Source organism: Cololabis saira, chromosome 21 (assembly GCF_033807715.1).
Source record: "Cololabis saira isolate AMF1-May2022 chromosome 21, fColSai1.1, whole genome shotgun sequence".
Classification (NCBI taxonomy): Eukaryota; Metazoa; Chordata; class Actinopteri; order Beloniformes; family Belonidae; genus Cololabis; species Cololabis saira.
In genome coordinates, this window is record NC_084607.1 from 26,360,053 (window position 1) to 26,385,896 (window position 25,844).

The following is a 25,844-nucleotide window of genomic DNA, read 5'->3' on the forward strand; positions in this document are numbered from 1 at the left end:
GGCCGTCCAGCCGTCAGATGATGAGCTAATATTCAGACACATGTGGCAGAGCTTTGATCGCCATGTTTTTTAGCGTACGCTGGATGACAGCTTTTCCTCCGTCTGGCTAAGATCCTGTTGGTCATGCATCACATTTTGGTCGCTCTAATTTTATCAAAACAAAATTGAAAGCTGCCTTTTTTTTTGTATTTCAGATGAAATGTATATTTCTATTACCAGTTGTATGTCACTGTGGTCAGCATCTTTTTTGACTTCAAAGAGTTTGCGTTTTAATCTTTAAATTTCAGGGAAATGCCTGTTTTCAGACAATGACTCATGGACTTTTGCAATGACATGCAGCAGACTAATGGTGAATGGAAAGAAATAACATTCTCTTTTGCAGTTGTTTAGTTTAATCTCCCAGTGATCTAATTTAAGTTGCTTTAGCTTAATCAGAAGCACTCTAAGGTTGTTTATTCATTTTCGAAAGTCAACCAAAGATTTCTATTTGCTTTATAGGGAGAACTCTTGATCCCTGATGTCCATGTTTGCAAATTATCTTTCCAATTATACTATTTTTGCTGTCACTTGCCCTCAATCGCATCCAGCTTTTGTTACATTAACATATTTACTTGTGATGCAACATGTTAGTATGTGCAATCCTAGTTGTTGTCTCTGGTTTAATTAGTAGAAAGAGAAATGGTTTTGATTTAGTGACATCTAGTGGCGAAGTTACAGATTGCAAATAACTGAATGCTCTTTGCTCCTTTGCAGGGATGGATATAAATAGGTTGTTTTCATGATTTAAAATGCAGTTTTGATGTAATGCTACTTTTTATAGCCTTTTATTTGCAACATTCTAATAAGAGTGGTGGTACTTAGAGTGCCTTAAATGAAACCATTGATATAAGTAATATCTATTTCTAGCTGTAAATGTTCAAACTTTGAAGCTATAACTTGCAAATATTTAAAATAATAGAAAATGACGATGAAGTATCTGTCATCAATTATACATATTTGAGATACTTAGTGATCTTGGCACGGTAACTGGCTTGCTCTAACTCGCATCTACCACAATAAATTAGGCCTGGCAGCCACAGTGAGCCAGGAGTGCAACGCTTATCCAGTAGATCTTCATGTGCTCTGAGTACTAATGTAATTGTTATGAAAATAGATTCAGTAATTCAGAAACAAAACAGCCACTTTTACTTTGCCATTTTCTACACTTTACTTTTCTGATGTGTTGCACAGGCATGTTTATATTTACATCCAGTTTGCAAAATAAATAAAATGTGACGTTTTACTCCCTCACATGGCCTTTGAGTTCCCCCTCAGGCTGCCAACCATCAATAGTATATAAACTATTCTTTCTTGATGTTCACTAGTTTCAGTCCTCTCCTCTGTTTTTTTTGTTCTCATCACTCTTTATTATTGTAAAATTAATTTATTCATTGCTGGTTCATTTGTCTCTGTCTCGATCTACCGTCTACACACCAGTCATTGATACTTATGAAGACAGGTCCTCCACCTCCAAATGGAGGCAGCTCATAATCTCCCCAGAAACTGCTTATAAACAGCAATCTGATGTTTCAGAATCAATCGAGTTACAACAATGTTGTTTGGAAGGGTGCTACCCACTCAATGCATTTCTAATTCAACTTTACATGAATAGTTCTGCCAGCGAAATCAGCGGAGCATCTTTAGCTCGTTTCATTCCACTTCTGTACTCATACACATCAAAGTGCACCAGTCACTGCCTGTGTTTTCCGTTTAACGCTCCTCATTCCTCTTGTTTGGTCCATGCAAGCCTCCTAACCCCTCACTCCCTACAAATGCAGTGGGCACAAACACGCTTGGTAACAAGTTGGAGGAGTCTCTGTGGCGAAGTAAAGGGTCCAATTTTACCAGCTGAATGAATGGACTGTTGAATGGGAGAGTTGAAGCGTGAAAAGGAAAACATTTATTTGAACTGACAAATCAAAGTTGTCTCGCCGAGGAGCTGAAAGAACAGAGTTGAAGTGAAGTGAGAGGAATCAGAAAGAAATGTGGACAATAATGGCAGAGTTGGCAAAGTGCTTGCATGATGTTTTCTTCATATAATGTGTTGAAATTTCAAGGAGGTGGGTAGGGGGGTTGGGATATTGTTGTAAATTCACCATCCAGCACTTGTGGTGTCTGAATTCTAAGTGTTAAATTTTCCCGTTAGGGAAAGTCGTGTTTATGGAGGAATAGCCCGTTCAGCTGACACATCTCAGTGCAGTTTCTCCAGCATGGAAGCACGCTCATCTTGCTCATAAAATACCAAAGAATTTTACGTGGTTTACGTGGCTGCTCAAGGTTTCTTCCCTCCTAAAGGGGAGTTTTTCCTGCCACTGTTTGGCTTAAGGCTTTTCTCCCACTATGGGAGTTTTTACCTGCCATTGTTTATGTAATAATTGCTCGGGGGTCATGTTCTGGGTCTCTGGAAAGTGTCTGGAGACAACTTTTGTTGTATTAGATGCTATATAAATTGAATTGAATTAAAAAGTTAAAAGCAAAAGGATCTATCTCCTGGAACATGTGCACAAGACAACAATCATGACAATCCATTTAGTACTTTTTTTCTTTCTAGTTTGGGTAATATTGTTTTTAACTTGTCCAACTGCCTAAAAACCAACCCGTAGAAACACATACAATGGTTATGAAACTAGTTTGGTTTAGATGTGAAGTGCAAATCTCGGGGGAACATCAAGATGCAGCTCTGCTGACATTTACATAACACCACATCATGATCTGATGGGATACATGTGATCAGAGTCTACATTAAGTGATGTTTTCCCCCTATTGTTATAAACAATCAGTAAATACACTTTCTGATGCTCTCAATTTGTCCGTCCTCATGTCTATTAGGTAACACTCCTAGGAAATGTACTTCGATTACAGGAACAATAGAGTGGGATTTCATTTCCCATGATATTCATGTTAACTTTTCCAATTGAAAATCATTTTATATATATTTTGGCAAATATTGTGCTTTTTGGTGTTTTTTGGCTTCTGATTGAGCAATCGTGCATCACAAAGTGTACACTGAGGGATGTTGGGAGGAGGGGAGGGCTTGAAAAGTGTGGATAGGATGCAAATGAGCTGAGTTGGTTTCTCTAGTGGGTGGGTGGAGTCGTTTGGCCTGTGTGCTTTATTACAGTTTGCCAGATATCTGAAGAGTTTGACACTTATTTTGTCTTTTAGGGTGGAGAGTAAGCTTGGGGAAAAATCTGCTAACACTTTAACAGCAAACCACTTTACCTTTTACAGAAGTTCTTTTATTTATTCATTTATTTATTTTGATGGCATTTTACCTTTTTGATCTTCTCTTCAGCCAGATTATCTTCCTGTGTGTGGTCAGCTTGTACATTCATTCATTCATTCCTGTGTTTAGTGGTTTGTCCTTCTTTCCTGTCCGTCCCTGTCTTCTGTCGCATTTATGTGTTAAAGGGTGTGTTGCTGCGTGCCCCAATGGAGGACAATGCCCTCTGTTTGTCTGCATTCAGACCGTGAAATCGCTTTATCCTTGCTAACGCTGCCTCTCTGCATCACCGGGCAATTGCACTTGTGTGTATGAGATGGAGAGGGAGAGGAAGAGACAATGATTCAGTGAAAATGAGTTGCTGTAGGCCCCCATTGTGTGTGTTTCAGGGTCCTCCTGTGAGCAGTACAGCAAATCTTTGTATGTTACACCCAGAACATGCAGACTGACACTATTAAAATCATTGAGCAACTTGTTAAATGGAGATTGAATTGAAATAATCTGTATTCAATCGTTGTTTTTTCCTCATGCAACATCTTTGACAAGTTAAATACAACCTCAGATTAGGCTATCATTTTAACAAATATGCATTTGTGGATTTCGGTTGAAGGTTGCAACATTTAAATTACATTTCTGGCAATTTTTTTGGAGTAGCTAATGTCTGGGTTAGTATGTATCTTTCTGTGATCCGTTGGCATTTGCAATGATGTGACATCACATATCAAGATCCTAGGAGAATTGTCCAGGTTCCCCATCTTTATCTCCAATCTGCTTGAAATGAAGATGCATTTATTGCACTTCCGAAGCAGGTAGCCCTGACTTCAAAAGAGGCATGGCTTGGAAATAAAGTGGAGGAGTAGAGTCAAGTAGCAGGCTCCACCTCCTAAAACCGGGTTCTGTGAACAGAGTTGTAAAGACATGGTTGAAGAAGGAGCTTTTCTGTTGAATCTCTTTTCTCCTCAGGAAAAGTGTCAACCTTTTTTGAAGAAGAGGATCAGAGTATGTACTTAGTATTTGGCTTGTACATCACTGGGACATACAGAACTGTTAATGAGCTGTGTTAACGGGGCTCGTGTACAGCTGTCCCTTGTGAAGAGGTGATGACATCATCACTGGGAATCTCTTTACCAGCTGTCACTGACACACTAAGACCAGGACGTGTATATAGTGTGTGTTTGTGTTTCAGATATGTGAATCGTGTACCACAATTGAGCTTTCAGGTTTGTCTTTGTGCCTCCTTTGTTGACAGTGTGGTCTGTCATATGTTTTTATTCAGGGCTAAGTGGGGCGACAGTTTGAAATTGGAGATGGCTTGTGTCAAAGGTGCCACAGACGTGTTAAGAGTCAAGGCTGTGACACCGTCTTAAATAGTCATTATTGGCCTTTTTTTACCTCCATGCGTTGACAGCTTTTTTTAGCCAGCGCTTATGTGGAGGGGACGTGTGATGAATGAGCTGTGACATTACTGGAATATACATATAAACCAGCTGCCCATCTTTATCTGATCTTTATTGAACTGTTATTGCATTGTTTTTTTCTGCTCTTTTTGTTAGTTTGTTAGTCTTTGAAGACATGTCGAGGGAATATTTTTCTTTTTTTTATTTGAAAATCTGCTCGTTGCCTTTCCATTAGAGATGATTGATTGGCTGGTAATAGGAACCATTTTTTTTCTGACCAGTGTCGTACTAATATCAAGCAATTTTAGTGACGTGCACCATGGCACTAACTGGGAAACGTATTGTGGAAGTTTTTAAAGTACAAAATAACAAAATAAAAGTAATTTGTATAACCGATAAGGTTAAAAATAACAACGAAAGAACAATGAAACTAGTCCAGCACTTGAGAGCTTCACCCTGCTGAACATGCTCAGTGTTGTGATGCTTAAAAAGGCTAAGAGGCTAAAATGAAGCCTGCCGTTCTGCTATCTTCGATTGGTGGTTATATGCAGCAGATTATTGTTTTAAGTAGTAAAGGTCAGTAGGTCGGACCTTTTTTAAGAAAATTGGGATGTCGAATTATCTTTAGATTCTGTTGTTTTCTCCAGGGATGTTAAGAGTTCCTCAGATTGCAAATTATGTATAATATTTTTTCATAATGTTTTCATTTGTCTCTGTATAGTCATGTGATCTCTCTACACTAACATTTACCTCTGTTGCTGCTAGAATAAACTCCAGTGAGATTTTATGGAAAATAGACAGAAGAGAGAAAGTGTTAAGTTGTGAGAATTTAAAGATGCTCATTTATTTAGTTTTTATTAATCAAAGCTCAGTTGTTTACCTCTGTTTTGGGGGTTTAATATAAATCCTAGACTGACAAGACAACACGTACCATTTCCAAAAATGATGAAATATTCCTTTAAAGTTGTAGAAAGCTGGATTTGATTTCACTTTTCGTGATTCCTCTCAGCATCTGTTTTGGTCTCTACCTCTTTCTGCCTCTTTTTCTCTGGACTGGCTCATAAATGAATGAATGTTCCCCTCACACCTCGACTTCCAGCTGTCTGAGGCATGCGGTCCTGGAGAGACCAAAAACACGAGGACAGGAAGTGACAACACTCAGGAATGCTAGTATAACTGCCAGACTGGCCTCCAGCTGATCAGTGAATGAAATAAGGATGGATTTAAATTGGGACAAGAAAGATTCAAACCCTTCAACCACCTCAGTCAGGGTTGAGAGGAGATTGGCGAAGACAACTTCCAAAAAGTGGAAAAGGGATGGAGATGCTGGAGGGTTTGTTGTTTTCCACTAGACCCTTGTGGTAAATTCTGTCAAACAGAGAACAATCAGAAAGTGAGGGCTAAAACACTGGGGAAAATTTGTTTTGATTCACAATTTAATGATTATCATGGGCTGTAGAGGGAAGAAATTGGGAGTAAAATGATTAAAGAAATTTGCATCTTTGTATGTAGGGGAGCAGGATGTGTGCCAGTGGAGTAAAAATATCACTAGTAATGAAAAGAGGAGTAAATATACATTATCTTGTATGTTTCCTCTTTTTTACTCAGATGATATGCAAAAGACACAATAATGAAAACAACAGAAATGCATTAAAGACATACAAACATAAAAACTGCCAGAATTTTGTAATTTTTTTTCCCCAACATGTTTTTTCCCCCCTCTTGTCATTCCTACACGCTTATGTAAACGGTGTGTTTAAAGTGTCTCATGCATGTGTGTATTAGTTTTTAAGTCGTGTGTGTGTGTGGATTCACAACTTATCCCATTTTAGCACAGTTGCTGTCACAGTTCTCGTGAATATTTCTCATTTTATCAACTCTGCTTCCTTTTCCTGGGTGAACAAAGGGAGGACTGTGAGGATTGCTGTTGATTACACACTCACAAACATGTACACGGTGGTTTTGGGCATCTGCGTCATCTGGTGTTGGTAATTGCTAAGAGCTTTGTTATAGTGCTCTAATTTCTCCCCTGCTATTACACCTCGACGGTGTTTATCTTGTAGTTTACAGCTCCATCTTATTATACTCCGTCCACCGTATTTGAGTTCATTTTGTTTCCATTTAAAAACAAGAGTTTGAAGGAAGAATGGATTTTAGATATCCTGTCGTCTTGTTGGGTTATACTGTCATAGCATATTAGGTTTCTGCTACATCTATTACCTATGAGCCTGAAAAATGTTTGCATTTAGAAGTGACACTTATTCCAGTCTGGCAGGGCTGGCGACACACTTGGTGCATTGTTCAATAATAACATACATCATTGAGAGTTAGAATTAAGGGATTGAACTGAGAGAGAGCAAATTATATTTCAAGATGAATGTCTGCAGACTCACCGTTGCGTAGGTGACGGTAATCCTTCATGCTGAAATAAAAGGCACCTTGTATTTTGTTCTTCACTCTGAGAACTGAAAAAGCATTTGAATCGGAGATAAAATGTCTACAAATTTAAAGGAAATAAGTTCAGTTGACTGCTGTTTATGCCCTTGAGGTTAAAGTTGAATCGTTGGTCATTTATTGGTTAGCTTCGTGTGTATAATGATGCGTCTGACAGGTACACACAGTTGGATATAATAATGTTGATACTTCTGATAGACTCTGCCTTATTTGTTTATAATTTTGCATCCAATTAAATAAATGTTTGAGTTCTGGATTTCCTTGACGGGATTCTTCAGCTATGGAGCCCCCGGCGTAGAGTTCACAGGACTGCACAGAGACACCACTGCTGTCACGCAGATCCTCTTCCTGCCTGGTCAGGTGAGGCTAATTCTTAGTTTTTCTTAAATGTAATAATTGCTCGGGGGTTTATGTTTATGTTTATGTTTATTAAACATAAACATAAACATTATGTTCATGTTCTGGATCTCTGGAAAGTGAGAGACAACATCTGTTGTATTAGACGCTATATAAATAAAGTTGAATTGAAATGTAAAAGTAAAAGATCCTCCGTTTTTAAGAATTTGATCCTGGCATTCACTGTAACATGTGGCGTCTGCCTGCTCTCAGGGTCGCCTTCTGTCGCTGCTGGATGACAACACGATTCATCTGTGGGAGCTGGTCACCGGGCCGTCAAGAGAGGCAGGAGGGGCTAAGAAAGAGGGCGTCGTCTCCTTCCAGGAGGTCAACGAATATTGCCTCCCAGGAAGACCCGGCATCGAGAGCTGCAGGTATCTGAGATGGTTTTTTTTGGTTTTCAATGTTTTGCTTTTGCCTTTTTAAATAAAATATTGTAATTTAGATACTAAATGACTCCCTTTTACTAATTGGCTGGATTACATTCACCATATGATTTAATTAATTTCACAATTCAGCAATAAAGCACAGTTTCCAAAAGCAAATATCCAATAACAAGTGTTGTTGCGACAAAATGTTTTCAGGTGTCCTCGCACTTTTTTCTACTCATTACTCCTCTTTTTCTCCCCATCAGTGCCACTCGGGTGACTGTCCTCCTCTTGCTAAAGTCATGTGACCTGCTCTGTTTGGGAACAGAAGGCGGCGGCGTGTACTTCCTGGAATTGCCCCGCCTCTGGCTGCAGGAGAGCAGGACGCTGCTCCAAGATCAGGTCACTCAGAGGTGAGACGGACACGTACGTGATCTGTTAACATGACAGAAGGACAGATGGATGATCAAACCATTTATAAAAAAAAAAAAAAAAAAACAACCTGAGGATGAAGCACCAACAGCACACTTGGAGCTCTAAAGTTATTCCATCATATTCTTTACACGTCAGAATACCAAATAATCCTCTTTTTGTCCATCTCCTGTCACAATATATCCTCTTGTTAAACTCTAAAGACTCCAGTTTCCTCCACTCGTGTCCAGCTGCGCAGGCCACACAGAAACACACACACACTCCTGCAGAGACAAACATCCTTGTTGACCCCAGCAGCAGCCAAGGGCTTCAGGATCAATGAGCACAACCAACTCTTGTTTACTTTATTCATTTATTTATTGTTGAGAGCAAGAGACATTGCATGATGTGAAACAGAAACTGGTCATCTCTGAGGTGCTGCAAGAGTTTGAAAGATAATGGTGTCTCTGTTGGATCGGTGAGAGAGTCTGAGTGATGAGGTGCAAGAGATTGTTTTTTTTTTTTTTTTACACTTTATCTGTTTTTTGACCTCGGTGGACAAGACTCAAACTGGGAGGGGAGTTCACACTCACACAACATGTATTTGTTTTTATCCTGGATGTATACAAAATATCAAATGGTGAGAAAACTGCTTTGTGACAAACAGATGCTTTTTAAGCTCTCAGCAACTGGTTTCTTGACATCTTTTCCTGTATCCATCCCTCATTAATCAGTCTTGTTTATGAAAGTGAGCAGAACCGAGGTGTAATTAAGGTCCTGATAAGGCTTGTGTGTGTGTGTGTTTTGTGCAAAGAAAGGGAGGTTTTACACAGTGGATCTTTGTGGCAGCTGCCAAAACGCAGTGTTCCGGTCTGGGAAGTGTTTTCAGCTGAATATCCAACGAGCACATGCAGAGTGACACACATGCATATGTATCCAAAAACACACACATCCTCATCACTGAGACTCTGTCCGTAAGTATTTTTAGGGAATCCAGCATCCTGCTCCAAAGAAATGGAGACAATGGAATGCTTTGTTGGGAATGTTTCTGGCTCTCTGCATCCGGAGAGGATCTTCCTCGGTGAACACCACCTCATCAGTCAGACGTTTACTATGTGTGTCATGATTCTGTCCAATCTGCAATAAAGAATCCAGAAAACTCTGGTTCTTTGTTGTCCTCCCTTCTATTGTTTGTCCGTTTTCATTATCTCTCTCTCCTACTGCAGTTTTTTTTTCTTCTCTTTCCTCCTACTGTCTTGTCTGTCTGTCTTCCCCATCCTTGGCTGAGGGAATCCTTTGACATCTCGAGGGCGTGTCCTGCTCCACATTCCTCTGCTGCCTCAAGAGGAATGTGGAGCTCACCAGCTCCAGCACCTCAGCTGCAGTTTAATGTTGAATTTTTGTGTTGTTGTTCTTGGAAGAGCAGCCTGTCCTAAAACTTTGCTTCTTACACATGGTTTTTGCTTTGTCTGAGGTTTTTTTTTTTTTTTTTTTTTTTAACACCCTTGGAGTTTTTTCCCTGAGTCTGCTTGATGCAAAACAACAGGATGCTCTGCAGTGCACCCAGCAAGCAGTTTACATCTACACAGATCTTTCTGTCATCTTTTTTCCCCCCCATCAGTGGATCTGTGTCGGGACTGTCTCTTTCCATCTAAAGTCTTAATTTGGGACTTCCCTCTGATCTGTTGACACCTTTTTCCTCCCTGCATCAGTTCACACATTGAATGCAGATGTGGACTGATTTTTTTTTTTTTTTTTCTCTCATCTGTCCAGAAAGGTTCAAAACACAGCTGCTCTTAGATCATTTTCTCCGTTTTCATCACAAAAAAGCAAACGGCAAAACAGAGAGTTTTTAATCAGAGTGAAAATTGTTACCTGTTTCATTGCTCACAGCTGGTCTCACTCCTCTCACTCTTGTTCTCTTCAACTCTGTCTTTCTGCTCTCACCTTGTTTTAACCTGGAAGTAATAGTAGTTTAGTGTTTCCTGGATTGCAGTCGCCTCTATGGAAAAAGCTACCAACGTGGGATGATCTGTATTTTTCTTTTTCCCCCCAGCCTGCCGGATGACTACAGATGTGGAAAATCATTAGGACCAGTTGAGTCTCTTCAGGAACATCCTCAGCAGCCAGGGAAGATTCTGATTGGCTACAGCCGAGGGTTGGTGGTCTTGTGGGACCTGAGCACCCGTCATGCGGAACAGATGTTCCTTGGCAAGCAGGTACTTAATTTTGAGAGCAGACTTTAAACCTCTGCAGTGTAAGTAGAAGGTTCATATCGTTTGAGATATGTTCATGTATCAGTTTGGAATTTACTTTGCGGCTTGTGTTTTCGTGTGTGTGTCTGTGTGAAACTCCCTGCAGCAGCTGGAGAGTCTGGTGTGGGAGCGCTCTGGAAACTTATTTGTCAGTTCCCACAATGATGGGGGCTATTCTGTGTGGGCTGTTGCTAGCGGCAACACCTACAACCACCAGCCAGTGTCCTCCACCATCCCATATGGTGAGAAATGCATACAAGGCACACCCTCAACACATTTCTCAGCTTGTTTGAAATTATTGTTCAGGTCGTATTGTTCAGGTCTTTTGGAAGTTGCCGTCTCTTTTTATTTATTTCTTATACACGGATTAGACACCAGTGACCGACAGCTTCTCTATAACCTGTGACGACTGCTGTGACGGTGTTTAAGTTGCTTTAAATAATGACTGAATTGCACTCCTGTCAGTAACAATGAGATGGTATAAAGAATGTTACTGTTGTAACCAACTGGTTTTTCATATGAAAGACTGTTAATGGTTTAAGTTGAACTAATATTATCGTGTTATTTTATTTATTTTTTTAATACCATAGGTCCATTTCCTTGTAAAGCGATTAACAAGATCCTGTGGAGAACCACACAGACGGGGTGAGTGTTGTGAGCACATTTGATCGCTGTTCTGATTGTCCCTTTATTTTTTAAGACTTACCAATGGTTCATTTGTGGTTTTAGTTGCATAAAGTCACATTTTTCTAATAGTTAATCCTTGTAACCCTTAAAAAAACCCAACTCAGCATGGGGAGAACCTGCAGACTTCACACAGAAGGGAGACGGGAAACATATCTACTGTGCTCCCCTCTGATTTTATTTATTTTATTTAGTTTTTATCTTGCAAATTTAAAGAAGACGTATTGACAAAAATACATTTTCATATTTTTAGCTGACAGAAGTGATGAATAAATTAAAAACTCTTGCCAGCCTTGCCATTTTGTTTTGGGCAACCAGAGCCTAAAGAGCTTTCATTTACGGAGCAGTTCAGCTTTGCAGGTAACTTTAACTTCACCAACCCATGTTCAATTCAATTAAATTTTATTTATATAGCGTCTATTACAACAGAAGTTGTCTCAAGGCGCCTTCCAGAGACCCAGAACATAAACCCCCGAGCAATTATTACATAAACAATGGCAGGTAAATACTCCCCTTGTGGGAGAAAAACCTTAGGCCAAACAGTGGCAGGAAAAACTGCCCATTAGTAATATTATACAACAATCTATATATCTCACAACTTCACATCATAATACATTTGTGTAGGACTATCAGGAAAGGCTGTCTGTTGGTTTGAGAATTACCTATCTGGCAGATCTCAGTGTGTACAGGCAGAAGGCATCCTGTCTAGCCCACTTGATGTATCCAAGGGTGTGCCTCAGGGATCGATTCTGGGACCTTTACTATTTATTATTTATATCAACGGTCTCAGTCAAAATGTTCCCCACGCTAGGTTTCATTTGTATGCAGACGATACAGTTCTGTACTGCTCCGCCCCTACCCCTACCCAGGCTCTCTGTTACTTACAAGAGGCTTTTAATGTTGTGCAACGCACCCTTGGTGACCTTAAACTTGTCTTGAATATTGATAAGACTAAGCTTATGATGTTCTCAAACAAAAGGTCTAAGCCTGTGAATATCCCCCGTATCACCTCGTCCCAGGGCTTTGAGATTGAGACTGTGTCCCAATACAAGTATCTGGGAATTCTGATCGATGACTCTCTCTGTTTTAAACCACAAATTCATCAACTTGTTAGAAAACTTAAGTTGAAACTGGGGGTTTTCTTCAGAAATAGGGCATGTTTTTCTTTTGATGCTAGGAAGAGGTTGGTTGCAGCCACTTTTATGTCTGTGCTGGATTACGGTGACATTCTGTATATGCATGCATCTTCTCAATGCCTCCACTCGCTTGAGACTGTTTATCATGGTGCATTGAGGTTTATTACGGATATGAGAGCTCTCACTCACCATAGTACATCGTATGCCCGGGTGGGTTGGTCGGCCTTGTCCACTCGCAGGCTCAACCACTGGTACATTTTCGTCTACAAGGCTATACTTGGTCTGATTCCAATATATTTACAGTCATACATTGACCGTAAAGAATCAGGAGGCTACCATCTACGCTCCCAGGAGCGTCTACTACTATCTGTCCCTAGAGTGCATACCGAGCTGGGAAAGAAGGCCTTCAGGTATGCTGCGCCTTCCTCCTGGAACCAGCTGCAAAACACCTTGAATCTCAGAGAACTGGTCTCACTTAATGCTTTTAAATCGCTCCTGACGGATCTTGAGATGTCCAATTCTGCCTGCAAATGCTATGAGTAATGTCAACAGTGTTTTGTTTTGTCATGTGTCGTGTCATATGTCATGTTACTGTGTTGCTGCCTGTCTTGGCCAGGACCCTCTTGTAAAAGAGACTTTTAATCTCAACAAGTTTTTGTTTCCTGGTGAAATAAAGGTTAAATAAAATAAAAATTTGATGTACCTCAGAAAAAGAGTGGCATAAAGGTCAGACTGATCTATGAAGAGGCAAACACTGTAGAAGAGGGTGTCGTAGTAAAACTCGTGAGTGACTCCACCACCAAAACCAGCTGCTTTGAACGGAGTTGTAAACAACAGTGGTTCTGCGCTTTTCTGACCTAAGAGTGTTACAGGAATTTCATTTAATGAAAAAAGTGCACATAAAAAAAACCAACAACAAAGAGTGTGGAAAAAGTAATCTGTGCTTTATTATAACGGGGATTCTTGTTCTGTATTGTTCACAATGACATAAATCTGTCGGCGTTGACATATTTTCTTCTTATGCTCTTCTTACAACCAGTTCACCAGTGCTTTTATACAGCGGAGGGATGCCGAGAGCCAGCTATGGCGACCGCCACTGTCTAACCATCCAGCAGGACAAAGAACACGTCACTCTTGACTTCACATCGCGAGTGATTGATTTCTTCACTGTTCACAGCGTAGAGCAGGAGAAAGGTGAGGCTCCGACCAACCACAGAGAAGTACATCTGTGCTTTCTTCCACGGGTCTAAATATTTACATTAATCAGCGCTTAATCTGCCGTCTTCCCTCTGCTCTTTACAGAGTTCGACGAGCCGTCTGCTTTAGTCGTGTTACTTGAAGAGGAGCTGGTTGTGATTGATCTGCAGACCCCCGGGTGGCCCACCCTGCCCACTCCCTACCTGGCTCCTCTCCACTCCTCTGCCATCACCTGCTCCTGCCACATCTCCAGCGTCCCTCCCAAACTGTGGGAGAGGTTGGTCAACGCTGGCAAAGCGCAGCAGGGCCGGCATCAAACACACAGGGTGAGAACAACTTCCAGGGAGTTGATTTAAAAAAAAAAAAAAAAAAAACATTTTTTTCCCCCCTTTTTTTTTCCTTCTGAAAGTTGAATGAGCAAACAGCTGCTGGAAGAGAGACCCCAAAAGACAATGTTTGTATCTGTTGGCAAGGTACCATGGTCGTCAGGATTAATTTGTAAATTGGTTTAAAATTGCAATACGGATATTCGGTTACAGGAAATCCAAAGCAAGCGGCTTAACCTAAGACGCTGAAACTTAAACATGGTGTGGCCAGACGCTACGCTGCTTCTTCATGCAGTTGCTGTTTTCAGACTCAAAGCAATCTGAATTGAATAAATGTAGTGACAGTTTGAAAACTATGCAGCAACACCACTTGTAAAAGTAAATGAGATAATTTTATATGTTGATTTGAGTTTGCGGCCTCTCAGCTGAGCGGCGAGGAAAAGAAACCAGCAGGAATACAAGCAACTAGTTAAAGTGTGAGCTTAAAGAGCAGGTGTAAGCTGTTAACAGCTTTACAGAGCCTTTCAGCTTGCATCAGCTGTTTGATCAGTGGCAGATTAGACTCGTGCACATGCACACACACAGCTGTTCGCTTCATAAATCACAGCGCTTTGTTTGTCTGTGGGAGGCCAAACCAGACAGGCTGGCAGTGTAGCGGAGGTAGACCGACGAGCTGCAGTCACACCATATGCATTTTCAGCGGTAAATACAAGCTCCGGTCCAGGCAGCATGTGAATGGGAGGAAATGGTTTTCGGCTCGGTTGAATTTATTTTCTGACACATTTCTGCTGCAGGTTTCTGAAGTCCTCATTTGTCTTCACTGTTTTCTAGAGCTGGCCAATATGTGGAGGAAAAAACGTGGCACCGCCAGCCAAACAACAAGAGCTGCTACTGACAGGGTTTGTACACATGTGTACACACACACACACACACACACACACACACACACACACACACACACACACACACACACACACACACACACACACATCTGTCTGTCAAATGTTATTTTTTTATACAGTTTGTGCAATGCTAAGTGCTTTACAGGATTAAAACAACGAGAGTGATAGAAAAGTGTTCCATCACCACCAAGATCATTCCAAACAAACTACACACGCACGCACGCACGCACGCACGCACGCGCGCGCACATACACACAGCAGCATAGGCCAGGACCCATACCAATGTAAAATTTCCAATCAGAACCAAGCTGAAGTCCAGTAAATGCTATTCTTATTCCATGAGGAAAGGTTGAAGATTCAACGGTGTATAAATACAGGAGAAGGACAAACGCATATAGATAACGGAGGTAGGGTATTGGGAAAGCTCCATCCACACAGCAGGTAATGTAGTCATGGAGGGTTGTGTAGTAGGAGGAACAGACGGATTTGAGGTTATGGTGAAACTGCTTCATGGCTCGGCCCAGAACCCATTCTTATTATCGACAGATGAGGCCATACCGACGTCTCCAGGGGCTATAATGTTTGCAGATGATATTGTGATCTGTATTGAGCGTGGGAAGCAGGGGGGAGATAACCCAGAGAGGTATGGAACGGTGAGGATGCAAGCAGCAGAGGTGAAGGTGCGTGGCAAGAGTAAAGGAAAACGTTTCCGAGATACTAGTGAGACCAGACCTCCTCTATGGCTCAGAGACCGCAGTGACGAGAAGCAGAGCTGGAAGTGGCAGAGTTGAACATGGTAAACTCAAATAAAAATAAATCTCTATAAAATCAGTAGCTACTTTGAAAAGGCAGGTCTTAATTTGACTTTTTTAAACAAACCTCACTCTCAGCTGTTTTCGGGTCTTCAGGCAGGTCGTTCCACAGACGTGGGCCAAAGTAAAGACGGCTTCATCGTACGCTTTTGAGTTCTCAGTTTGGGGATACTTTAGGAATAACATGCCAGACATAAAGGTTAGAGGAGGTTCATAGAATAAAACAACTGATAAAAGAGAAGGACATAGACCATGGAGAGATTTATAAATCCAACTTAATATCAATTCTGGAGGAAGCGGGGAGCCAGATCCCAGACTTTAAATGTGATGTAACTTTCTGGTTTTAGTCAGAATTTGTTCAGCTGACTTTTGAATTTACCGTACTGTAACTGTGAACTGTTTCTCTAAGTGGGACCAGAAAGAGGAGTCTTACAGTAATACATTTTTAAATGTAATAAAAGTGTAGACAAGCATTTCTGTGTCTGTATTGGCTCGGGATAGAAACTGTTCTAATCTGGAGAGGAGAAGATTTACCTTCTCTTTTATCCACAATTTCTCAAATCTAACACATTTTGTCCTTTCTTAGTAAATGCAACATGGAGAATTATTGTGACTTGGACTTCAAATTTAAACAGAATTTCTGTCTGACTTGGTGAACTATTGCATCCAACTGGCACGATCCGTCCCCAGATTTATAGGCGGGACTAAAGTTGGCTTAATGTGGGGAAGCCTGCGATATGCCTTTTATGCTGACTGTGCGTCTGCACACACCAGCTTAATGTGTGTTTTGGGTCTTCCAGTCTCGCCAGTGTATAGACAGGTGGAATATAACAGGTCGTACTTTCTGCTCCGTGTGCTCGTCATTGTTTTGAAAGTGGATGTTGACAGTTTTATGATCTATATTTTTGTTGATGTGTTCCACCTCTCTCGTTTTACATTCACAAATGTCTGCAAAAACATGAGTTACCGGCATTATTCAAGCCACCAATTGAAATCTGACAGGAGACATCATGACACAATCATAATGTTGTACAGACTTGCATAGTCAGGCTTTTTCCTGTAATTTTTTTTTTACAGTTAAGTAGATTTATGAAAAGTGAAAAAGCTCTTAACCGGTTGAGAGCTTATATTTAGATCTCTGTAACTACCACATGAAAAACTCTGACTTAGCAAAAGTAAGGCACCTTTTTAAAGTGAGCTGTTCAGACTTGGGAGGTACTGTGACATCACAGACCCAGATCAGGGTAAAATCATCCCTTCATCTCGTTGGTACTCTGTCTCTAAAACCTCGAAAATATGTCAATCTGATGTTTTCAGGCACGAGGACGGCACAGTGCGTTTCTGGGATGCTTCAGGCGTCGCTCTCACCCCACTGTACAAACTCGGCACGGCCAACGTCTTCCACACGGACTGTGACCCCGGCGACGACCCCCACGACACCAGCAACGACCCCGACATGCAGCAGGAGGAGGAGTGGCCTCCCTTCAGAAAGGTGAGGGCCGACGAGAGTCAGACACGTCCACGTTAAAGTTTCTCCTCTGGAGTTCAGACACGGGGGTCGTATTTTACTGGCCCTGGGCCTGTCTTTTGCGTGCACACACACATACACACAGTCCATAAAACGCTACATCTGTGGCCTCATTTTCCCATCAGATGGTTTTCATGTGTTTGGATTTCAGGCCGGCCCACCCCATTGTTCTTGTTATTAAAACTAGAGTCTGACGAAACCACAGTCTGATTCGACTTTAATTGTTTTGTTGGTGGAGAGTTGCATTTAAATGAACTGATTCACAATTGCAAAGCAGCGTTTCAGGACGAGGGAGTCTTGACTGAGAGGTTTTCCTTCAACTGACAGGGAATAGAGGTCGAGATGACACATGAAAGTGTGTTTTTAACAACAAAATGAACCACTGTAAGCCGCGTGCGTCTGTGTTTGGGCGTCCGAGCAGGAAAAGCATTATTTGGAAAAACCAAATGGATAAAAATTGCGCATTATGATGCATGCAAGAAAGAATAACAATCTGCATGTCAGCAGACCTTCAAGGCTCTTCTCTTCCTTACTCCTTTACCTCACTCTCTTCACACACGCACATTTTCGTGTGTATCCTGTGGTAACAGAGCTGCATGTTCAGGAATGTGATCCTTATATGAGATGAAGAGCCTTTCCCTTTTTTTCCTTCTTCATCTCGGCTGTAATGAAAACCAGACGCATCGGCCCACTCTTTCTATGTGCGTGTCTGCGAGTCTTTTGTGAACAACCGCTTGGACTTTTTGGTTTTGCTAAGACACAGCTCCCATGTGCACGGGACTGGGTTTGAGTTGGGTCTGTGCCGTTGTGGCTGCGTTGGAGGTGAAAGAGAGAACGGTAGATAAATGTATGTGTTTACGCTGCATCCGTGGAGGGAAGGGTGAGACTGTGTGTGTGTGTGTGTGTGTGAGGGGGGGGGGATGCAGGTTCAAGAAATGCAGGTTCAAGAAATGCAATCAAAATTCAGAATAAGACATTTTACAAGTTTCCAAGAACCGTCTGAGCTTGTAAAGTCAGGAGAAGGTGGAGAGTTTATTAAATGCCGTAAAAGTTATGTAATGCTTGTATGAGATCACTTAATCCTGACACATCCCTGTTTCTAATCTCAGGGACAAATTTACATGATATCTTTCCCCCAGGACAGCCAGCGACCGCCTCCCGGCCTCGGGTGCCTGCATCTCACCTGTGCTCTTCTAGCCCCTGTAGCACCACTTTATTTTCACAGCTTCATCTATTTTACTGGAAAATACATGAACTCTTCCAAATAAAAGCCTTCGTGTATCATTTTTCATTTAAAATAAGTTGAAGGATTTCAGCTGGAGTGATTTGTGTGTTTAGGTGGGCTGTTTCGACCCATACAGTGACGATCCCAGACTCGGCATCCAGAAGATCAGCCTGTGCAAATACAGCAACAAGCTGCTGGTGGCTGGGACAGCAGGACAGGTAAACATCCGTCTGGACTCCACAGCTGCTTTTAGACACATGTGCAGGTCTGAGAAGTAATTAAGTGCATTATACTCAATATTAAGGCATCTAAACCTTTTGCACAGAATTATTTGATTTACATTCACGTTCTTGCGTGTGGTTTATAATGTAATGATGCAGAGTTCCAGTTGTAACAAATTTTATAATAAGTGGCTTCCCTTTCTTACATTCTTCCCCTCTCTCCAGTCCCTGCCTCCTGATTGACGGATCCCCCCTCCCTCTCATTCCTCTCTTTCTTCCTCCTTTTTATCTATTTATTTACTTTTCCTTTGTTTTTGGGGTTTGTTTTCATTTTTTTTTTCTCCCCCTTTTTATTCACCTATTTTTTAATTTATACTGTGTAGCTTTAATACTTAAATATTACTTAAAATAATTTTGATTTGTCATTATTTTGTGTGGATTTTTTGTTCTGTTCTTAATAAAAAAAAAAACAACAAAACATCCTAGGAGGTCGACTGTATATCTTTTTTTTTTGTTTATTCCTGTTGTACTGTGCCTTACCCCCTAATAAAAAATATTAAAAGAAAATGATGCAGAGTTCCTCCTCGTTGGAGAGATTCATCTCTTAATGGCTGTCTGTTAACCTCACCTGTGCAGGTGATCGTGCTGGGTCTGAACGATGAGCGTTCCGACCACTCGGTGGACGTGTCAGTGGTGGACCTGCTCCAGGACAGGGAGGGCTTCACCTGGAAGGGCCACGACCGGCTGGAGCCGCGGCTGAAGACGGCCCCCTTCCCCCCGGGCTTCCAGCCGCAGGTGCTGGTGCAGTGCCTGCCCCCGGCCTCGGTGACGGCGGTGGCGCTGCACGCAGAGTGGAACCTGATCTCTTTTGGGACGAGTCATGGATTTGGTCTCTTTGACTACCACAGACGTAATGCTGTTCTGGCCAGGTTCGTGACTCGCAGCTGCTGCGTTCAGCCTTTTATTTCTTTGTCTTGGGGATGAAGCAAGTGCTCGGTCTGTCTGTCTGCTCCTTGTTGTCTCCTCATTTCTCCGAAACTGGAAACCAAAGGGCAGTTTTCCACTTTGCCTCGGTTCATCTTAACTGAGTTTTGGTCCAGAGAAGACGGCAGCATTTCACGATCACATGTCAAGTCAATTTTATTTATAAAGCACATTATACATTACAAGCATGGACTCAATGTGCTCAAAAATACATAAACAAACAAATAAACACAATTACAAGTTTACAATAACAGAAATAGATAACGAGTATGACAAGAGAAAAACAATAACAACCATAATTCCATTTTAACAAAAGTACGATCACCCAGCCAACCATGTGGCTTCTTTATTATATGACAAAGGTTTAAGCTGCATTTGTGAATAGCACAGCGAACTGTTCTTAGACTGTGATTCCCATGAATTTCCCTGAGCCCATGCAGTGATTTCCATCACAAAATCATCTCATCTCATCTGTTGCGTGCTGCCTGAAAGCTCGGAGATCGTAGTTCAATTAAATTTTTATTTATATAACGTCTATTGCAACAGAAGTTGGCGCTTTCCAGAGACCCAGAACATAAACCCCTGAGCAATTATTACATAAACAATGGCAGGTAAAAACTCCCCTAGTGGGACAAAAACCTTAAGCCAAACAGTGGCAAGGAAAACTCTCCTTTAGTAATATTATGCAACAATCTATATATCTCATAACTGCACATCATAATGTAATTGATTTACCTCAGAAAAAGGGTAGAATAAAGATCAGACTCATCTATGAAGAGGCAAGGTTTCTTCAGTTTCTCCAAATCTTTTTGATATGTGCTATAGATGATGACAAATTCAGTCTTTGCAATTTTACTCTGAGGAACATCTTTCTAATATTGTTTCACCATTTGTAACTATAGTTTATTTTCCAGATTGTTGGATCTCTGCCCATCTTTACTTCTGTCAGACTCTACCTCTTTTTAACCCTGATCATGTCACCGGCTTGTTGCCAGCTTACCTAGATAGTTGGAAGATGTTCCCACAGGTTTTTTCATTACCTCTTAGTGTTCCAGCCTTTTGTTGCCTGTTTCCCCACTTTGTCACTGCGACCGAACAAAATAAGCTCCGTTTTTTGTGAAATTGTAAAATGCATCCCTTTTGACATTGGAGTAGTTTCCTCTTTTTCATTTATTGATTCTCTTTTCACTTGTCAACAAAAAACAGTTAATTAGATTTCCAAACCTTTTGTGTTCTGCCATTTACATTTACACAGCTTTCCAAATTTGCTGGAATTGGAGTTATACTTTTTGAATTCCTTATTTCAGTTTTCTGTTTCCTTGGCATTTCATTCCAGCCGTTATATCTGCTGCTCTTTAATGCTCCCCTAGGTGCACCCTGCATCCTAATGACTCTTTGGCCATGGAGGGCCCCCTGTCCCGGGTCAAGTCCTTGAAAAAGTCGCTACGCCAGAGCTTCAGGCGCATACGGAAGAGCAGGGTGTCCGGGAAGAAACGCCCCATCGCCACACCCACCAGCAAGGTCCGGGACTTTCTACGGCAGCACCTGAACGCTTTACCACACCTGATTTTGATTCTTTACCTGAACATTTTTTGCTAAATGCAGGTTCAAGAGGCCAACGCTGCGTTAGCAGAGCAGGACGAAGTAGCTCCCATTCAGCGACGGATCGAGCCGCGCTCCGCAGACGACTCGCTGTCCGGCGTGGTCAGGTGCCTGTGCTTCGCAGACACCTTCCTGCGGGATGGTACGTTTACTCACCCGCCAAGCGCGATGTGCTGCTGTCATTTCTGCAGAGCTGACACAAAGCTGCATGTCCATCAGCAGAGGTGTCAAGTAACAAAGTACAAATACTTTGTTACCTTACTTAAGTAAACATTTTGGTTATCTATACTTCACTGGAGTAATTATTTTTCAGACGACTTTTTACTTTTACTCCTTACATTTTCACGCAATTATCTGTACTTTTTACTCCTTACATTTTAAAAACAGCCTCGTTATTCTATTTCATTTCGGCCTTTAAAAAAAAAACTATCCAGTTAAATTGCTCCATCCGGATAGAGTGAATTTGGTTGTGGTTGTTTCAGATGTTCTTGTCCAGTTTTGTTCTTACATCAGATTCCTGCAACTAAACTTGGATGTACATTCCAATAAAGGTTAGGATAAATGATAACATGCCTCTGAAGTTTGACTTTTTGCACCATTACAATACTTATAGGCAACTAGTCATCATATCTCCTGCTCTCTGAAACACATGTTAATGCTCAATAGTACACATATATGGTTCTTTAATATATTTACATTATACTAAGATGCATTCATTTTCAATGGCTTTTGTCCTTAATGGCTTTTTTCCCCCTTACATTACTTTTACTTTTATACTTTAAGTAGTTTTGAAACCAGTACTTATATACTTTTACTTGAGTAAAAAACTTGAGTTGATACTTCAACTTCTACAGGAGTATTTTTAAACTCTAGTATCTATACTTCTACCTGAGTAATGAATGTGAATACTTTTGACACCTCTGTCCCCCAGGTACACACCACGGCCCCACGCTTTGGGCAGGCACCAACTCGGGGAGCGTGTACGCCTACGCTCTGGAGGTTCCCGGCGTCGGGTCGGGGCGCGTGTGCGAGCGGGGAGGGGCGAGTGAGAGCAGCACGAGTGTGGAGGCGCTGTTGGGGAAGGAGATCCAGCTGATGCACAGGGCTCCCGTGGTGTCCATATGCGTACTGGACGGGCGGGGGAAGCCGCTGCCAGATCCGTACGAAGCCTCCCAGGACCTCTCCATCGCACCGGACATGACCAACGCTCACTCTGTCCTGATCGCCTCAGAGGAACAGCTCAAGGTGAGGACGCACCCGACCTCATGACGTCCAGCAGCCTCATAAAGGAGCAGATGTGAAGCCTTGTTCTGTTTTTCCAGGTGTTCTCTCTTCCTAAAGTGAGTGCTAAGACCAAGTTCAAGCTAACGGCACACGAAGGCTGTCGGGTGAGGAAGGTGGCCCTGGTCCTGTTCAGCTCCACTGCTCAGGAAGACTACAGCGAACACACGCTCGTCTGTCTCACCAACCTGGGAGACATGCACCTCTTCAACGTACCAGCCCTGCGACCACAGGTACGACGCAGACGCGGCCGGGTCTGAACGTTTGTGCCTCACCAGGATATTTAGTTAATTGCAGTCGTACCGGAAGTTCTTTTTTAACTGCATTCTCAGATCTGCTCACAGCTCGTGTTTTATCTGTAGGTACGTTACGACTGCATACGCAAGGAGGACATCAGCGGTATCGCGTCCTGTGTGTTTACCAAGAACGGACAGGGTGAGGAGAGTTTCAGACTGTTTTCAAACTGTTTTCTGTGACATCCACAAAATGAGTGGATTGAAAAGAGCACATTTCACAACTAAATGCCACTAACACTATGACACTTCCACGCTTTATAGAAACTTTTCAGAGCAATTCAGGTGGATGTAGAAAGTCGACCTGTCGACAAGATTTAGTGTTTGATGTGCTGTTCTTCTCTGCAGGTTTTTACCTGATCTCTCCGTCAGAGTACGAGAGGTTCTCCCTGTCTGCCAAGGTCGTGACCGAGCCGCTCTGCACTGTTCAGCTGGACCGATCACTAGACACCACCTTTGCCAGGTAACAAACTGATCGATAGAGTAGAGAAAAGGTTTCTAAATAGCCTTTTTTTAGTTTTGGCTTTCCCTTTTTTTTTCCCAAATATGTGCAAACAAAATTTAATGCAACAAAAATAGTAAATCATCAATGAGGTTACAGTGATAATGCCTGCTGGTGAAGGTGTCAGGATTGTGTATGTATTAAGATTAAGATGAATCTTTATTTTCTCCCTTAGGAGAAATTTGTCTTGGACACGAGAGGCACAGGCGACAATCACACTCCAATAAACATAGAAACATAACCCCGGAGTCTTTACCCACATATACAATCAAACCTTACTACAGTTAACACACATCAATTCCCAGTTCCCAGAAAACCTATTACACAATACCCCTGAGTAGAAGAAAACCTTATTGCACAAAGCCTGACTGAACTTATGTATGGAGGAGGATACTGTTCTCTGGTCATACAAGTCTAGTCTTCCGCTTGCTTTTGATGGGAAACTGACTTTTTCTTCCACGTGCCAAACACTGACAGTCCAGGATCTGTAACGGTCGATCACTGCCTGTGACGTGTGACCTGACTGGACCACAGAGGCGAATTCTGGATATCTGGAAACGCATGTCACCTTTAAGGTGACATCGTTCCTAGTTATGTCCGTGGTTATTTAACCGGGACGATCACAGGCGTCGTTCTGGACTTGTTTCATAGATGAGGTGTTAGTGTGCTCGACTGGCCTCCATGCAGTCCAGATCTGTCTCACATTACAAAATGAAGATGAGCAGTTAAGGAAGAAAACTTTCCAACTTTTGGACTGGTTTTGTGTGTAGGACTTTATTTGGATGTTTCATCTTCTCGGGTACATTTACTCTGCTTGGTTTACGTGACTTTAATGAACCAAATACTCAGTGTTAAAGGTGTGAGGGGGGGATTGTGATGCCTGAATTCGTTGAAGAGGGAAACATCCACCGCTGTTTGAGAGTCTGCTGGCCTGACTTTTATTATCATTACATTAGTGGCATAAAATAGTTGATCCCAGTTATTACTGGGGCAAAATATCCTCCATCCAGGCCTTCTGCCTGACAGGTTCAGGAGTGTGAGATGACAGGAAAGAGGGATACAGTGTACACTAAAACGATGATGTATGTAAACAAGAAGATGGGAGAGAAGAAAGACTAGTGCATCATGAGATGCCCCCCTGCAATCTAGATGTAAAGCAGCATTAGGGAAGGCAAGGGATCTTAATCTTGCGGGGAGAGCTGGTTCCAGCAGAGAGCAGCGCTGTCATCTGTCACACACTCCTGGTCCCACCATGAAACCTCTAAATCTGTTGTTTCCCCTCATGTAATCAGCAGCCCTACGGTGCTCTAAGTAAACTTGTGCTGTTACTGGTTTATTATAATTTTTTGTCTGCTGCCAAAGTAAATCCCGTCCACTCTTGTGTTTCCACAGCGACGGTACGACGACGCAGCCGCAGGCCAACGGCACCCACAAGAACCAGGCTGAAGGTATGTGTGAGCACACACTTGTTCTCTCCTCCCCCTTGTTGTTCCTTGCTCTTCTTTAAATGTCCTCCTCTGTCTACTATCCCTCTTCATCACTCCATGAACCTCTTCAAACCCCGACCAAGCCTCTCAGTGGTCCCCCTCTGGTCGCTATGGCAACCATTCAGCATGCCCCAGTTGCCTCTCCAGGCAGACTCCTCCCTCCTGGCAGAGAGCAGCGGTTGTTGTGGAGACCGCTCGGTATTTCTCCCCGCACTCGGTTATTAACGACTTCCATGCAGGAGTAAGAGCGCTGCAGTGTCTTTGTTTTTCTGTGAATTAATGAGTGTTTGAAGCTCCGACACAAAGATAGAAAAAAAACAAACATAAACTCCACCTGACAGGCTTCACTGTCTAAAGGAAGTGTAGCTTTGAAAATAGTTTAGCTCTAATTTTTCATCTTTTTTTTTTTTTTATGAAAATTTCCAAAAAGCACCACTCTAGTCTCATCAGTCTGAAGGACGTTCTCCCACCGACTTTCAGGCTCATCGTCGTGCTGTCGTGCTTTCTTCTGCTTCTTTTGTCCATGGTTTGTAAGCGTAACGGCTCAGACCAGGTGACTGCTGCTCAGACCGCTCGTACCAGTGCAGGACACCATCGTATCGCCTTTCTTAACACGAGTGGATGCTGGTGGCAACGAAGCGGCCCGTTTGCCCACACGTAGTATCACACATGGCGCCTGAAGCTCATCCATGTACCACCTGTAGTGGGATTACTATTGCTGTTACCGGTATGTGTAATTTGTCCTGATCAACCCAACGTCGCATTTTTCCTTGAAGCCTCATCTTGTGACACTGGATACTGTTAGCACAGGAACATGAAACCATGTTAACTATCCTTTATAGAGCTGTGTATCGATCCGATTCTTAAGATTCAATATCAATTATCACCATTTGATTCAATCCGATTCGATATTGATTTGGGTTAGTGTTGCCTGGATTATATGACTGTAAAATAACTATTGAAATAATAATTTCACAATAATTATTGTGAAATAACTAAGAAATGAATAACTCAAATAGGCATTTCAATATCCATTTAAAGTGCAAAAAAAGAAAGAAATTGCAACAGCTCAAGCAGTAAACAAATTATTTTAGCTTGTCTGATTTATTCTGTCACCAGAC

The 25,844-nt window shown here is 42.0% G+C and overlaps 1 protein-coding gene across 1 annotated transcript in view; it reads left to right on the forward strand.

The window, feature by feature from the left end:
* llgl1 (LLGL scribble cell polarity complex component 1) overlaps positions 1 to 25,844 on the forward strand; it is a 40,861-nt gene that overhangs the window by 10,196 nt on the left and 4,821 nt on the right. Inside the window, exons 3-21 of the mRNA XM_061711342.1 lie at positions 7,392 to 7,473; positions 7,723 to 7,883; positions 8,144 to 8,290; positions 10,345 to 10,507; positions 10,650 to 10,785; positions 11,134 to 11,188; positions 13,403 to 13,557; positions 13,666 to 13,886; positions 14,718 to 14,785; positions 16,918 to 17,092; positions 18,467 to 18,571; positions 19,211 to 19,503; positions 20,929 to 21,079; positions 21,164 to 21,302; positions 22,092 to 22,405; positions 22,483 to 22,674; positions 22,804 to 22,876; positions 23,083 to 23,197; positions 24,629 to 24,684. Of these exons, the coding sequence (XP_061567326.1) occupies positions 7,392 to 7,473; positions 7,723 to 7,883; positions 8,144 to 8,290; positions 10,345 to 10,507; positions 10,650 to 10,785; positions 11,134 to 11,188; positions 13,403 to 13,557; positions 13,666 to 13,886; positions 14,718 to 14,785; positions 16,918 to 17,092; positions 18,467 to 18,571; positions 19,211 to 19,503; positions 20,929 to 21,079; positions 21,164 to 21,302; positions 22,092 to 22,405; positions 22,483 to 22,674; positions 22,804 to 22,876; positions 23,083 to 23,197; positions 24,629 to 24,684 (2,801 nt within the window). The remainder of the gene's footprint in view (positions 1 to 7,391; positions 7,474 to 7,722; positions 7,884 to 8,143; positions 8,291 to 10,344; positions 10,508 to 10,649; positions 10,786 to 11,133; positions 11,189 to 13,402; positions 13,558 to 13,665; positions 13,887 to 14,717; positions 14,786 to 16,917; positions 17,093 to 18,466; positions 18,572 to 19,210; positions 19,504 to 20,928; positions 21,080 to 21,163; positions 21,303 to 22,091; positions 22,406 to 22,482; positions 22,675 to 22,803; positions 22,877 to 23,082; positions 23,198 to 24,628; positions 24,685 to 25,844) is intronic.